Source organism: Sabethes cyaneus, chromosome 2 (genome assembly GCF_943734655.1).
Source record: "Sabethes cyaneus chromosome 2, idSabCyanKW18_F2, whole genome shotgun sequence".
Taxonomy (NCBI): Eukaryota; Metazoa; Arthropoda; class Insecta; order Diptera; family Culicidae; genus Sabethes; species Sabethes cyaneus.
This window is the reverse complement of record NC_071354.1, coordinates 170,958,497-170,975,225: the sequence shown is the minus strand read 5'-3', so window position 1 is coordinate 170,975,225 and position 16,729 is coordinate 170,958,497. Positions and strand designations below refer to the sequence as shown.

The 16,729-nt window shown below is 43.5% G+C and overlaps 1 protein-coding gene across 1 annotated transcript; it reads right to left on the bottom strand.

Moving 5' to 3' along the window:
* Positions 1–1,432: 1,432 nt before the first annotated feature.
* Positions 1,433–16,514, bottom strand: LOC128736338 (uncharacterized). Its single transcript, XM_053830815.1, has 6 exons — positions 16,218–16,514; positions 9,491–9,719; positions 8,724–8,851; positions 8,470–8,526; positions 8,254–8,360; positions 1,433–2,576 (listed from the first exon to the last, which is right to left on the bottom strand). Exons 1-6 carry the CDS (start codon positions 16,512–16,514, stop codon positions 1,433–1,435), a joined length of 1,962 nt encoding a protein of 653 aa, XP_053686790.1.
* Between the last annotated feature and the right edge of the window lie 215 nt (positions 16,515–16,729).

Genomic DNA, 16,729 nt, shown 5'->3' with positions numbered 1-16,729 from the left:
TCTAAAAGAACTATGAATACATAGTTTCCACGCACAATTTATTCGTTGACTTCAAAGCCGCATAGGAAGTCGGAAGTCCGCCGTTATGGGTCGTAAAAATCTGGATACTAATCGACGGCGATGAGTTTAACGTAGTCGATGGATTTAGCTACCTTGGCTCACTGGTATTGGCGGACAATGATACCAGCCGAGAAATTCGGAGGAGTATTATCGGGAGTCGTGCTTACTATGGGCTTCACAAGCAATTGCGGTCGTGCAGACTAAGACCCCGTCCAAAGTGTACCCTGTACAAGACGCTAATTAAACCGGTTATTCTCTACGAGCATGAAACATGGACAATGCCTGAGGAGGATTTGCGAGTGCTCGGAGTTTTCGAAAGATGAGCACTAAGACGATCATTGGCGACGTACAGGAGAACGAAGTATGGAGGGGGAGGATGAACCATGAACTCGTACAGCTCTATGGTGACCAAAACCAGCAACCAGCAACCAGCAACCAAATGGTGACTAAAACTGGACGGATACGATGGGCTGGGCATGTTGCAAGAATACCGGACGACTACCCTGCAAAGATGATGTTTACCCCAAATCCGGTGAGATGGTTAGATCAGGTGGAGCGAGATCTGGCGGAGAGTACTCGGAGAAATTGGAGAGCAGTAGCCCGTGGCCGAGTTAACTGGAGAAACCTTGTTCAACAGGCTTTGTCTTAGGACGGCAAGCCACTTAAGTAAGTGTAACTTGGGAAGTGGATCGGACACACCTTGAGGAAAGGAGAGATCTGCAGAGAAGCACTTGACTGGAATTCGCAGGGACATGAACCAATAAGTAAGTAAGCATTGACATTACCTATAATGATCCTCAGCTAGGTATACTGAAATTGAGCTCTGGTTTTCAACACCCGTCATATGCGCACATCTATTCCAAAAATATGACTTCCAAACTATAAGGCAATGATGGTAAAGCAGGGGCGTGCCAGAAAATATAGCATGAGTAGTACCAAAAAATGCAAACGTAAACTTAAGCTTAGGAAATTACTTTTAGACAAATTTATGAATAAATTAAAACTAAATATCTCTTTGACAAAAACAGTTGAGCTCAAAAATTGCAAGCGGACACGCCGGTTCTGTAAAATCATGTTTCCTAAACTTCCTGTTGAAAGTATCTACATTTTTTCGGAAAATAATTTTCTCTCGTTTTATCGATACACGCTTGGAGAAGACTTTGTCATCGAGAAATTTACAGAGATCTATTGTATCGTCAAAATGTTGCCTAAGTAAACTTTATTTGATATGCGTAATATAGATGTATAGAATAACAGTTAAAATATATATGCTTTAAATATACATAAACAATTTTGAGCACTATTGTCGCGTAATAACGTATAATTATGGGTAATAGTAGAACCATGTACTTAATTGCAAAGTTATGTTTGGTTAAACCACAAAACTTTGATTATTATCACAAAATTCATAGATATTGTCGACGAACTCGGTTTCTCTGTGGTTCCGCGTGGACGAGAGGCTGGTTTTCGAGGATGCAGCCGTGCTGCCACTGCCCGGGAGGGCCATCGCTCCCATGTCAGCCGATGATGAGTTCAAACTGTCGGCGGTAGAGCCAGATGGCGAGTACGAAGAATAGTATCCCCGGAACTGTTTGGCCTCCTGTACTTCTAACAACGACTTCAGGTTGTCGATGAGAGGCGACTTTTCTTCAATTTCGGCTTTCGTTTTCAACAGCTCCTGTTCGATCTCAATAATTTCTTTGGCGCAACTATCGATGGACTCTTGCAAGCGCTCTACGTGAAAGTCGAGGCCTATGTGCGAACGATAGATTTGGTTTTCTGCTTGAAATTTGGCACTCTTTAGCTTCAAACGACGAAGCAGATCGTCCTCCTGCTCGAGTAGTTGCTGCATTTCATGCATTTTGGTTGATATTTCCTGGCGTATTAAATCGAATCGAAAGGAAGTTCGATTGAATGTGCCTTTACGCAACTCGAGATTAACATTTTCAAAGTCATCGATTGGTGGTGTGACGTCATCACTGTCGTATTCGAGCCTACGGCGGTTGGCGTTGCGATTTCTCAGTGAATCTGAACGGCGTTTGGACCGGAACTTTCGTTTCGGCGTTTTGTCTAACATCAGCTCTTCGGTCGGTTCCTTTGCTAGCTTGTCAATTTCGACCATTGAGCCAAAGTTCGGTTTCTTCGGCATGCTGTTCTTTCGACCAAGCTGATTGTTGGTGAAAATTCCACTGTCACTGTCGGAGGTATGCTCGATCACCAGTAACAATTCGTCTTCGTTTTTCAAAGCCTCCAACTGATCGCTGGATTCGTATAGTTTTGGCTTCTGCTGTTTGCTTTCTTTCCCTTTTTTCGCGGAAAATAGATTGCTCGGGAATGTTCCCCGTCGGGCATTATCCTTACACTTGCATATGTCACCGGACTCTTCGCTCGGGATGGAAATGTCGTACAACGTGGTCGCATCTTCGAGAAAGTTTTCCATTATAACCGATTTGCCGTAGTTCTTCCTGACGTACTTGCGGAATTTATCCTGGTTGCGCTTTTCGGCGGACTTTTGGCTGGAAAGGAGCAATTCGAAAATAAAGATTTTATTAGTTTTGCAAATATGTATTGTCAATTGCAAGGAAAATTGTACCATCCAAAGTGCGATATCGCTCATAAAAGTGCTATTTTGCATTAAATCGTTTCGGTATCTTCGGCGCACTTTTTCGTTATCTTCCAAGCAATAAGTGCGCCGAAGAGACCAAAACGATTTAAGCTAAAATAGCACTTTTATGAGCGATTGCGCACTTATTGATTGGACAATTTTCCTTGCACTTGACAATAATAGAATTAGTTGATGCATAAAAATCACAATATACTGACAGCTGTTCCGTGTTCCAAAATAATAATTGAGAAAAATGAGCAAAAATTAAAGTGTGATTAAAATGTTATTGGGGCTTCAAATGGTGAGTTGACAACCTGGAAGGAGCGTCAAACACAGCTCTGGTACTCACAAGCTCCTGTCTCATTCCTCCACGAGTTATATGATACCAAATTCGGCGTAGCCTGGGCAATGTTGCCAATCTGACAATAGAGAAGTGAGGAGGTGCGATGCGAATACTGGCGCGGTAACCATAGCAAGGCGGTAGAGGAAATGCTTCGTCAAATACGAGCGTCTGTTCACCAAGGGGGTGCGGCTCAAACAGCGTCTGTTCAGCCATGTTAGGGGCGGCTGATTATCATACTCGTCGTCGTGCCAGCGGGGACTCTAAACAGTGCTGTGCACGATGGTCGTCCGGCGAGACAGGGGGTTAGGGGTAGGCCCAACAAGCCGCCCTGGAAAATAAAAAGTTACCAACAACGAAGAAGAAAATAGGGATCGGAACAATCGGCGTCGACCTCCGCGATGAAATAAGGACTACGATTGGAAACTCGGGACATGGAATCGCTCGGCTTCCCGGGTTGCGATAGGATAATCTATGATGAAGTACATCCTAGAAACTTCGAAGTCGTAGCACTGCAGAAACTTTGCTGGACAGGACAGAAGGTATGGAAAAGCGGGCATCGAGCGGCTACTTTCTACCAGAGCTGTGGCACCACCAACGAGCTGGGAAACGGCTTTAAAGTACTGGGAAAGATGCGCCAGCGTGTGATTGGTTGGCAACCGATCAACGCAAGTATGTGCAAGTTCAGGATTAAGGGCCGTTTCTTCAATTACAGTATCATCAATGTGCATTGCCCACACGAAGGGAGACCCGATGACGAGAAGGAGGCGTTCTACGTGCAGCTGGAGCAGGTGTATGATGGCTGTCCGTGACGGGACGTGAAAATCGTCATCGGTGACGTGAACGCGCAGGTAGGACGGGAAGCTATATACAGACCGGTAATCGGGTCAAACAACCTGCATGCCGCAACGAACGACAACGGCCAACGATGCGTAAATTCTGCAGCTTCCCGCGGTATGGTAGTCCGAAGTACCTTCTTCCCCCGCAAAATATTCACAAGGCCACCTGGAGATCACCAGACCAACGATTAGAAAACCAAATTGACCATATTCTAATCGACGGTAAATTCTTCTCTGAGGTTATAAACGTTCGCACCTACCGCAGTGCGAATATAGATTCGGACCATTTCCTAGTTGCAGTCTGCATGCGCTCAAAACTCTCGACGGTGTATACCACGCGTCGAAGTCGTACGTCGCAGTATGCGCAGTGCGAATATAGATTCGGACCATTTCCTAGTTGCAGTCTGTATGCGCTCAAAGCTCTCGACGGTGTATAACACGCGTCGAAGTCGTACGCCGCGACCCAACATCGAGCAGCTACGAGACACCGGAGTTGCCTAGGAATACGCGCGGCGGCTGGAAGCAGCGCTACCAATGGAAGAGCAACATGGCGCAGCAACTCTTGAAGATGGTTGGAAAGGTATTAAGACCTCCATCGGTAGTACTGCTTTAGCGGCACTAGGTACAATGAATCCGAACCGAAAAAACGTTTGGTTCGACGGTGAATGCGAGCAATTAGTGCACGAGAAGAATGCAACACCTGCGAAAATGCTGCCACACCGTACGAGGGCGAATGTGGAGCGATATAAACAAGCACGGTACAGGCAAAACTCGGTCTTCCGGAGGAAAAAGCGCCCACAGCAAGAACGAGATCGGAGGCGATGGAAGAACTGTACCGTGCTAACGATAAACGGAAGTTCTACGAGAAGTTAAACCGTTCGCGCAAAGGCTATGTGCCGCAGGCCGATATGTGCCGGGACCCAGACAGTAATCTTCTCACGAACGAACGTGAGGAGATCGAGAAGTGGAAGCAGTACTATGACGAGCCCCTTAACAGCGATGTAGCTGAATATGAAGGTGACGATATGGCAAAAGATCTTGGGGCACGTGCAGAAGACGACAGAATACCAGCCCCGATCTCCCGGAGGTAGCAGAAGAGATCGGTTGGCTGAAGTACAATAAAGCGGTTGGGGCTGATCAGCTACCCGGCGAGCTGCTGAAATACGATGGTGACCCACAGGCTAGAGCGCTGCACTGTGTCATTGTCAATATTTGGGACGAGGAGCTACTAGCGGAGGAGTGGACGGAAGGCATCGTGTGTCCGATCTACAAAAAGGGCGACAAGTTGGATTGTTGTAATTACCGCGCAATCACACTGCTGAACGTCGCCTACAAGGTACTCTCCCAACTTTTATGTCGTCCGTTATCACCACTTGCAAAGGAGTTCGTGGGGCAATACCAAGCGGGATTCATGGGTGCCGATTCAGATTTTCGCGTTTCGGCAAGTGTTGCAGAAATGTCGCGAATAGAACGTGCCCACGCATCATTTATTCATCGACTTCAAATCGTCGTATGACTCGATCGATCGAGATCAGCTATGGCAGATTATGCACTACTACGGATTTCCGGATAAACTAACGCGATTGGTCAAGGCGACGATGGACCGAGTAATGTGTGTTGTTCGAGTATCAGGGGCAATCTCCAGTCCCTTTGAATCTCGAAGAGGGTTACGGCAAGGTGATGGGCTTTCATGTTTGCTGTTCAATATCGCTTTGGAGGGTGTGATAAGAAGAGCGGCGATAGACACGAGTGGCACGATATTCGCGAAGTCCGTCCAGCTTCTTGGTTTCGCTGACGACGTTGACATCATTACACGTACCTTTAAGAGGATGGCGGAAACGGATATCGGGCTGAAATCTGAAGCCAAACGGATTGGACTTGTCAGTAATGTATCGAAAACAAAATACATGAAAGGAAGAGGTTGTAGAGAAGTGAATGTTGACCTCCCTCCCCGGATTCATTTAGACGGTGATTAAATCGAGGTGGTAGAAGAGTTCGTGTATCTGGGCTCACTGGTTACTACAGACAACGACAACAGCAGAGAAATACAAAGACGCATTATGGCAGGCAATCGTGCCTACTTTGGACTCCGAAGGACGCTGCGACCGAACAAAGTTCGCCGCCGCACGAAGTTAAAAATCTACAAGACGCTGACTAGACCGGTAGTCCTTTACGGCCATGAGGCATGGACCATGCTCGTGGAAGACCAACGTGCCCTTAGTGTTTTCGAACGGAAGGTGTTGCGCACTATCTACGGCGGAGTGCAGATGGAAGACGGAACGTGGAGGAGGGGAACGAACCATGAATTGCATCAGCTGCTTAGGGAACCACCCATCGCTCACACCGCAAAAATCGGTTGCCTGCGATGGGCTGGGCACGTCGTGAGAATGTCGGACGACAGCCCGGCTAAAAAAGTTCTCAACAATGATCCGACTGGAACGAGACGGCGCACCGTGGGAAGAAACCCAAATCTAGGTGGACAAAAGTAATTACGCTAAAACCGTTAGTCATAGGTATATAGTATGTTCAGAATAAATTTGTTCTTTTAACTTCCACATTTTTTGGTGTATATGACATTAGGGTGACCTCCATAGTAAGCGAGTGCAAAATATAAACTTTTTTATGGCTTAAGTTAGCTGAATAAAATGTTCAGCAAAGTTAAAGAACATTAAATTTTAAGTAACTTTGCCAAAGAAATTAAACTTCTAGCTCTTATGGCTGACGAGCTGGAGCTATTTAAAGTTTTTTGGTCGGGGTGGACCTAAAAAATCCGTTTTTGCTTTATATCTTCTTTCGTGTTCAATCGAAGATTGCCGATTTTCTCGGGCGACAGAAAGAAGAGTGGCCAGCTTTTTCAAACGGAATTCTAACCTTTCCATCAAAGATGGAATATCATACGCAACAGTACTGTAGCTAATTAATTAAAACGTCATTTATTCGTAAGCTTCTCGAATACTAATGCGTACTGTTTCTCCTACAGTACAAATAACCAATAATCGAGCTGGACTAATACAAGCTAATAGTTGTACCCAATTGCAAGACTCGTATGTTGTTGTTGTATATTGTATACTACATTGTTGTCCAAGTTTGATTACATAATAATGGACGAGGAATGTCAAGACGGATTTCAAGTAGCATTCAGGTCAAGAGTTTTGTATGACTAGCGGAAAAGGTCCATGATAAAATTAAGATAGTTGCTCCGTGCCGTTTTAGCCTGACATCGCTTCCTGCCATTACGGTAAAATGTATCAGGAATGATATAGGGCTTGGGAGGGTATTCTCAGCAGGTTTCTAAATTCAGGCTATTTGCCTTTTCTTTCGCCAATAAAAATATTTTGCCGACATACAATTTTAATATGTTATAACTATTTTCTCAAGAAAGTAAGTAATCTACTATTTTTTATTCAAAGAATGTCAAAACCACCTGTTCTTCCACTAGAACTAGGCCCTAGGCCGAAAATATAGATGCAATCGCTTGATGGGCCGAAAATACCCTCCCGTGCCCTACTGTCAACAACGTGCAAGTCGTATGAGGACAAAACATTCCAAACTTGTCGGAGATATGCCCAATTGAAAAATATTGGGCAGTCGTTAAGCGCAAGCGTATACCACAATAGATCAAAATAATGGTCGCAGTGGTCAAACCTTCCGACAAAAAAAGCGCAACTTTAAGAAAACGCAGAAAACAGCTGGGAATGAGAAACAGTTCAAAGCAAAATGGCATTATTCATCAAATAAGTTGAATACAACAGCGGTAAAATCCGTCAGTTCAGTTTTGTAAAATCAGAAGCCAAACCAAGTTAGTGTTCTATGCTTTGTAGTTAGAGGATTTCGAAAAGGAATAAACATTGATTTTAGTATAAAAAGATAATCAATGTGCATTTTGTTATGCTGGACCAATTTGTGGCCATTCAACCCTTTATTAAGGAAAAAATCCCTCAATATAATCCCAAGGTACAATTTGCTATTGGCACCTGAAATGTCATCATTTAATCACTAATTACTCACTTTAAATTCATCTTTAGTATGATAACAACTGGTAATAAAACATCGTAATCTGCGAGACACGTTGATGCAGTAAACAATCGTATTAAATTGAAATACTAAAACAAAACTCCATGAATTAGGATGATTAGATAAAAGATTTATCATTATATGAAACAAAGTAGAAAACAGAACATGCAAAAATGCTGTATGAAAATCAAAAAAAAAAAATTGATTAATAAACAAACCATTTAAACAACCAGTTTATATCAATGCGTAAAAACTAATTTAAGGATGAGTGCCTCTAGAACATAACCATAAAAATCAAAATGAAATTTGCTGACGAACGGAACACACGGAAGGCTTGCCGTGGGTGCCATTAGACGTTTACATAGGGGTAGGTATATGAAAATACGCTGCTGTACCTTATCATCGAAAGGTGGTTCTGGATGGCCTCACCCTGTTTGAGCACTTTTCTCATCATGCGATTTATGAGTCCTATTTTTTCCTTCTGCTTTTTAGATTTCTGCTCCTAGATAAGAAAGAAAAACAAGAAGTGAAGAAAAACAAGTAATGAAAAAGTATAATTCGAACGGTGGATTGATAATGAATATAAAAGGAGAGGTTAAAGGAGCACAAACCTTGCTCGATTTAGCGTTTTCCAGGTTAGCTTTATTGATTTTTAGACGAAATTGTACCTGTAAATAGAGGGGACACGAACATAGAGCGGTGACATTTCATTACATATTTGGACAAAAAATATTTATGAGCTACATTTGGTTGTTACATAAAAAAGCTACTCGCACCAGAAGGACCGGTGGGTGTAAGGGTGTCAGTGCGGAGTTCCCGCAGTTAGTTAGAATCTAAGGGTGGTAGTTATTTGAGTTCAAACTACCTCGTTCTTGGCGTCGCCCCATGCATTCCAGATCGAAAGTATCCGTGTGTCGCCGGCCAGCACTTGTTCTACCTCACGCCATCGTTCCGTTATCACGTAATCGTTGACATCACGCGACACTGCGACATCTAGCGTGTTCGGTCCAAGTCAGAAAAGTGTGCGGGGCAGAAATGAAAGCAGAAAAAAAAGTAATTAATTCTTTCTAGTGACTCATGTTTCGAGTGGTTTTTATTAGTGGCGCATAATTGAGTCGCTGCTACTGAGAACGAATAATATTTTGCTTATTAGACTAGAAATTTGAATACCCGTTCTCAGTTCATTTATCGTTCTTTTGAACAGCTAATAGTTTGAGAAGCAACAAAATTCCAAATTGCATTTACAACACTTTTGAATCACGTGAGGATCAGCTAATTCATAATTCTTTGCTCAGAAAAACTATAGTGCGAATTGTAGAGTAGAATTTCGATTTTCTTATTCTCACAATAATTTTCTTGCTGTAATTAAAATATTAGGCCTTTCAAATTGCCAAAACACATTGCATATTACAAAAAAGTTAAAATAAACCTCGCTATGTTAATTATCAAATCATATAATGGCAATTTACCCTAAGTGTTAAATCAATTTGCCCTAAGTGTTAAAATCATAATAAATTGGAAGTAATGCAACATGCATTTGTTTTTAAACTAGCGTAATACTAATGAATTTTAAAGAGTCAGGAAATCAAATAAAAAACTTGCTATGTAAACTGCCTAGAGTCTCGAACATACCATTTTTGTAGCTTCCATTTTGCAATTCATCTTCGATCAGCGCCTGAATAATATTACAGCATGTCGTTGTTTCGTTGATTCCTGCCACAAACCGTGGCTCGCCCCTAATCCAGATGGGTATTTCGATATCGTCTTCATCGGGGTTGGCACTTCCTGGATCCGTGGTGGCAGCATCCTCTTCTTCGTCCGTGTCGTTAGCAGAATCGCGATAGTAGGTGATGGGATTGCTCTGTGAATCGAAATGACTCAAACGAACAGTTATTCGAACAGTTTTGGAGGTGGAGAGATGGAGATCTACAGCATGTCGCTATAATCGTCGAAGTCACAATGGATGAAGTAACTGCCCGGTTTGCAATTGTAATAAGCTTCGTTACAACATCTGTCAGCCCAGTTATTTGGCCCACTTAGCTTCCCTCTTAATTCGTATGCAGCATTTATCTAATATTTTCATTTTCCTAACTTGCATTCAAGTGAAAGCAAAACAGTCTTGACTTGACCGTATGGAAATAGCGAAGCCGAATTTCACGTCTTTCTTTTTTTGTTTGAGTCCGTAGGTTGCTGAATTCATTTGATTCCCACTTTCAACTTTAAAGTTTGTTGGCACAGTGGACAATGTTTAGAGTAACAGATTGTTACAGATTTGTTCCATTTAATAGTATAAAAGGCTTTTAGATGATTTTTCACAGCCCCAAAAATTAAATAAAATGATTAGATTAATAGCTTTGGAAGTACCCAACGGAATAATTTTAATTAGCAAAATGTGATGGACACATTTGCTTCTTCGCCGTACCGTGCCATCAGATCCGCTGTTTTCCGTCACTTTGCGGAACGACTCATCGTTGCTCGTCGACCAGCGAGCTACGAAATGCACAATGAGAAAAGTCGTACTGATGCGCGCAAAGTGCACTTAGAAGAGCATCATCGCGTAATCTCACGCGAGTGAAGTTTATTTCACGCCAGGCCACGTTCACCACGCACCGTCCAGAGTAATAACGACTCGAAGGCTTATAATTGCCGTACTAATAATAAATTACTAGCCTTGGAAAACCGCCCAATTTTGTGCGCTGCTAGTGGCAGTCAGGTGGCCGGTGGCTGGTGCCGCGGCGGCGGCGGCGGAGAGCCACTGTGTTAGTGGTGCTGTTTGTTGTCCGTTTTCATGGCTGTCTGACGGGAAATTTCGGATGTGAGCGACCGGCGACAGCGGCGGACAGTACGAAGTGAATGTGCATTTGCGGCCGATAGGTAACAGTTTTTCGTCATTTTTTAATTAGTTTGGAAAGGCACAGCGGTCTAGTGGAACCATGAATCGATCATCGATTGGATAAGTAGACAACTTGCGGTACATTGGACGGTCATCTGCCGTAATTTGATTTGCTGCAACCGTGCAATATAGATGCGAACGAAAGTGGGCTGTTGACAATCTACATAATGACGGTGTTGGTGTGTCATTGATGCATAATTTATTAATTAAGCACCTTCCACTGTTTGTCATTTTAGTCTATTGAATTGCTCTATTGGGAGAAATATTATATGTACCTATGTATAAATTATATGTATTGAATTATAAATCAAGTGGCGAAGTTCAATTAAATTACATAGAATTGGATGTTTGACTTAAAATTGTTACCAAAATATGAAAAATCTTCTAGTGTGGTGTACTACTCAGTCACCGTTGCAATTGTTCTGCCTACAAAGTGCCCATACCATTGGCACAGCAGAGTAGTTTCGTTGAAGATCATGCCCCGTGGGTTGATATCCGCTCGGTTCATAACAACTTGTAGGGCTATGGCCTGAAGGGTTGTAATGAACTCGTCAGTCCATTCAAAATCTGCATACCAGTACTAACCATCAGTTCGATTAGCTACCCGACAAAGCCGTTCCTCTCCTTGATTTTCCATAACTCTTTGCGGTCGGTGGTATCATACGCAGCTTCAAAGTCGACGAACAAAGGAAGTGTAGAGACTCTGTATTTACGGTCTATTTGGGTGATCAGTCGCAGCGTAAACCCGTCGTTGAATGTTCTTCAAAGAAACCGGGTTAATAACTTTCTATAAATCTGTTCATGATTGGCGAGAGTCAGCAGAAGATGGTTATGTAAATTAGTTCGCAGGCAGCATTGAAATCGGTGATCGTACGATTGTTCTCATAGCCCAGCTTGTCGCCTTTTTTGTAAATCGGTTAGAAAATTCGGTCCTTCGTTGCTGGTAGCTATTCTGTATCCCAAATTATTATAAGCATCCCGTGCAGAGAAACGGCCAGCTTTTCCAGGCCCGTTGTCTAGTTGATCTATTTTTCTTCAGTTGATTGAAGTCCTTAGTGCGTAAATTCGCCTATCATTTAGCTGGTACCTGTTCCGCGTTTCTCCCACCGACGAAATCGCTTTCCTCATCACTGTAGTTTTCTGCCTGAACGCCGTTGTTGAATTGCACCTTTTGGTCACCTTACGATCGTCTGTCAAGATACCTTCATTCTTAATCCGACACATTTCCAGGCGCGGCCCAAAGTCTTAGCGGGTGGAGTTTCTGGTCGAACTTTTGTTTCTAGCGAACAATGCTTTAATTCTGCACATATCTCTTGCTCCTTCTCTTCTTTCGTCTGTCTCTGTCTGCATTTTCCATCGTTCTGACGAATTTGATACGCAGTTGTTGCCAGCGAATGCGCATAATTTTCGGCGATGTCAGGCTGCTTCATCCGCGCGAGGCTTGCGTCGGTACCGAATATTGGTAACCACGGCGAGATTAGGGTAAGGCTCATGGGCGTAGCGACAGGGAGTGGCGGGGGTGGGGAGGGGGTGATATGGGGGTTCAACCCCCCCCCCCCCAGAAGAAAATTTGTCCTACACTTTCAAGCTTGAAATTACACAGCCATCAGTTTAGTACAAGAAAATTTGTGGGGCTGGTTGTACGATCCTCGTCGTCAGCAGCTTAGAGCCGGGTTGGTTCGTGCTGTTTAAAGCTTCATTCAACTCGACCTTGGGTTACTCGTTGCCCATTTCTCAGGCGTTTCTGGCGTTGTAGATTTTTTTATTTAAAAAATAAAAAAGCAAGCCATATTGCATGTTGAGTCCCTCTGTTCTGGTTGCCAGTGGGGTTGTTGAATAGAGCCGTTTTCCTTACGACGTGCACCGACTATCACCAAAACTTACCAACTATCGCCAAATCCGTTAATAATCTACCTATAGTAGTGTTTGTTGCCTTTGGTGCATGCACCTCCGTTACCCTACACTTTCGACTTGTACTCACTCTACCAAATATCGTCCACAAGGGCGCGTATGTCCTCAGTACGCATTGTCAAATCCCTAAAAACTATTGGTCTGGAAGTCATTGTCAGCTTTGTACGGCGGCTTACGCCTCTTGATCGTGCCGTTTTACGAAGGGAGAAGTAAGCTTGATGTCCTGCTTGAATACGTTGCTGGATCTCCTCATTTGTGTTGCTGTCCGTGGCCACCAGCGACCCCACATACACGAGCTCATCTACCACTTCTGGTTCGTCGCTGTTAATAATTAACGTCCGCGAAAAACGCAAACGTCTCGTTTGAGCCTCTACCATACATGTATTTGGTCTTCGGCGCATTTATTTTAAACCCAATCCTCCGAACCTCCGCTTTCAGTTCAGCGCAAATGGCCTCCGCCTTGTTATTTTGATATCTGCTTGACGAATTACCACTTCAAGAGCGCTCTTGAAAAGCATGCAGAATAAGTTGTCAGCTTGTTTCGAGTCTGGCCGCGTCTCGAAGAGACTTGACCCTATGGGACTCTTACAGCCTCTGCTAGCCGAGATTCGAACGTACAACATACCTCGATGCCAACTAAGAGGCAAAATTTCTTGAATAAACTGCTTAAGGTTAGGCTATGTACCCCCCCCCCCCCAAAGAAACTTTTCTGGCTACGCCCCTGGTAAGGCTATGCTGAAATGGAACAAAACCGAGCATAATTTACCATAGATCAAACTGTAATTTAGTGACGATCTACCATAAAACCTAAGGTACATTTCTCATGATTCCGTGGATTTTCGGTAAACATGAAATTTCGCACAACTTTAGTCGGAGTCAACGTTAGCGCCTCGATAGGATCTGACGACAATTAAGTCTGAGAAGTGTCGGCAGTCAATCAAGATGTGGTCGATGTGTGTTTCTGTCTGACTTGATGACCTCCAGGTACACTTGTGTAGCAGTTTATACTATAAGATGGTACTACTTATGGCCAAGTTCTTGGAGGTGGCAAAGTCGATAAGTCTTATGTGTATTTCGTTGGTCGACTAATGTGAACCCTATATTTCTCACTCTCACTCAGTTTGTGAAGTCGCCCAAGTAGATTTGAATGTCCCTTTTCGGGATTTCAACTGTTTAGTTGGCTGTAGAAACTCCCTTTCTTCTGCATTTGTTGGCACATAACACTAGATTGCAGTAAGGTTTGTAAGCCGCGTCCAAAATCTGGCCATGATTATTCTTTCGTTTATCGGTTCCCACTTTTTCAGGTCCGCACGTCTCCCAGGGCTCAGTAGGAGTCATTTTTAGCATTTTTACCAGGTATGCCAGAGTAGAGAAATACTTGCCACGATCTCTTGTGCTCGCCAGTATCCGTCCAACGGGCCTCGCTCAGCCCTAGGATTACAAGCTTCAGGCGGCTACCTTGGTTACAACTGGAACCAGTTTACTCTGCTGGGCAAGGGTCAGTATATTCCAGGTTCCGATTCCTGTCCGTATTTTCATGCTGAAGGTCGTTGCCGATAATCCAGATCGAATTCTGTTTCGTTTCGTAACGTGTCTAATTTCCGAGTTCAATAGGTTGTTAGCCTAAGGTCCCTATTCCGCTGATGGGTTGCCATATTACAGTGTGCGCCATTGGAATAATCTTAGTTTTACACAGCAAGACAACATCAAGATAAGTTTCAAATTGAATAACAATTGCAATCAAATTGATGATAGTCAATAAGTCTTATTTGAATCAATAGAAAATGGAATCTTGGTTTGGGTGGCGACAATTTTGATATACATTTACAAAATAAATGTACTAAATTAGAATGATGCCTGAACAACATTTCAAACAAATGGAGCCATGAGTTCTTATATTTTGTTTCCATTTATATTAATTTTAAATCAATTAAATTTTTTGTTTGTTTTTTGGTTGTTATTTGTGTTACGTATTTCTCACCACGCTATACTACCAAATTTATTTTAAGATAAAGTTGGGCGAATTTCTTTCTATACACAATTTGTTTCAGTTTCGGCTAAAATTTACCTAGCGCTTTGGCAAGTTTGGCTGAAATTTATGTTAATTTGTTTTTGAATACATTAATATTGATGGAGCAGCGAGTTCAACCCTTTTTCTGCCTGATTTTGACTATGTAACAATCAGTTCCGAAATGCTTTAATTTTCCCAGCATACTGTACCGGAACCTGTGCTTGATATGAAAAGCGGAAAACCTGCGGTCATCGGTTAATCTGCTATCGCTAAAGTTTCATCTACCCACTGATCATGTAAAAGGGCAATAAATTTCAAACCATCAAGTCATGGAAGCTTACTCTGCTGTGGCTAAAACGCAAGACGCATAAGTGCGGAACGCTCTCCTTTCACCAATAATCGGATGAGCAAATTCACATCTGGCGGTGTTGAACAGTAACTTCACGTAGCTAAGTTCACTCTGGCCGTAATTCGTACGACAGTAATTAGTACGACTGTTACTTTCCCCATTGACAATAAGTTACAGTTTCATTTCTAAAATACGATTTTCAAACAAATTCGAGGAATTGGAGGCAAATGTTATGAGGCGAGGCACATGTTCTTTATATTACTTGAAGGTAGGTGCATGTTACGTTACTTTTATTAAAATTTGTGAGTTTTGCTCTCCGCCCTGTTAGGTGGATTAGGGCAGCTTTGTTTTTCGTTGCGATTAAAAGCGAAACCACGGTAATAGATGGTGGTGGAGGACAGACTGTAGGCAAAACGGTCACCTGGGTTCGGTAAATTTAGGTTGAATCACCATCACCTCAGCACGAACAGCGGCAGCGACAGCGAAAGTGACAATGGCCTTTACTGACGCACGGTGCTTTATGGGGTGTTTGATTCGTCAATACGGTTCCTGATTTCGTGCGGGTAGAATAAACGATTATCATCCTGGCCAGGGGTTGACAATGGCGCAGTAAGACGTTCATTCGAGAGGGGTGCTGGGATCGTCTTTTCCATTCAACACGTGCAGGTTTGTTTCGTTTATTGTTATCGGATTGAGACTTATCCTCGCTACGACCCCACCGTACCCAAAGGCCATTCGCGAAATAAGAACGTAGGAACGTCAGTCAGTCAATAAGTTCAATGGGCAAAGGGTGAATCCTACCATGGGCTCGGGTAGTTGTTTGCGAGGTAAATTTTTTATTTATATCTACTTTTAGTCATGCTCGCATCGATCAAACACTGGAGCATTCTGGGGTGGAATTCATCCTCTATGGCAACTCATGCTTGTTTTCTTTGGTACTGATTGGGGGTGGTTTGTTGTATAACTTCAAGATTGTAGAACGGGAAATTGCTGCCGGTCTATGCTGAACCCTCTGATTTTGTCGAACGGGGTATTTGGAAATTTAAACTACAACTCCGGATAATTTAGCAATCGGAAGCATGAGGCTTTCATGTCGACCGGTGATAAACAACGTACGTTGAAATTACGTCATGTGCTAAGTCATACCTAAGGTGGACTCGCAAGGAACCTAGTCAGGTCAGGATTTATTACATACCGTTTCACGTTTCACCGCACCCTTTTCGATTCCTTCGCGGACTCCGCATAGCCCTCGGGAGGCAGCAGAGGTTTGCGCTGCTTCCGGCTTGCTGGTGCCAATCGATTTCCCCCCTTTGGGTGGTGGCGGCGGCGGCGGTGGCGCTGATATTGCCGCGGCTCCCGGTGACGCATGTCGTCGGCGGCTTGCCCTGGCGGGAAGAATCGGGCTGTAGCTGCTCAGTTCCTCGTCGGCGGAGACGGTTGAGGTTGCCGCGGCGTTTCCGCCGTGAATTAGTGTAGAGTTTTGTGGCGCCATTTTGTGGTGGACCTGTTGGGGAACGGGTGGAGAGCAGTAATAGGGGAATATTAAATCAATACGTTGTTGCAGGGTGAAAGTTTTTTGTGCTGCTATTTTTTTGCTCTGTAACGTGGAAATAATTGTAGAACAAGAGAACGTTCGCGTGACTGTGGTTCGAGCGCGGGACAGATTGCATATTTTACGACAAAGGCATGTTTTGTCTAGTCCTATTA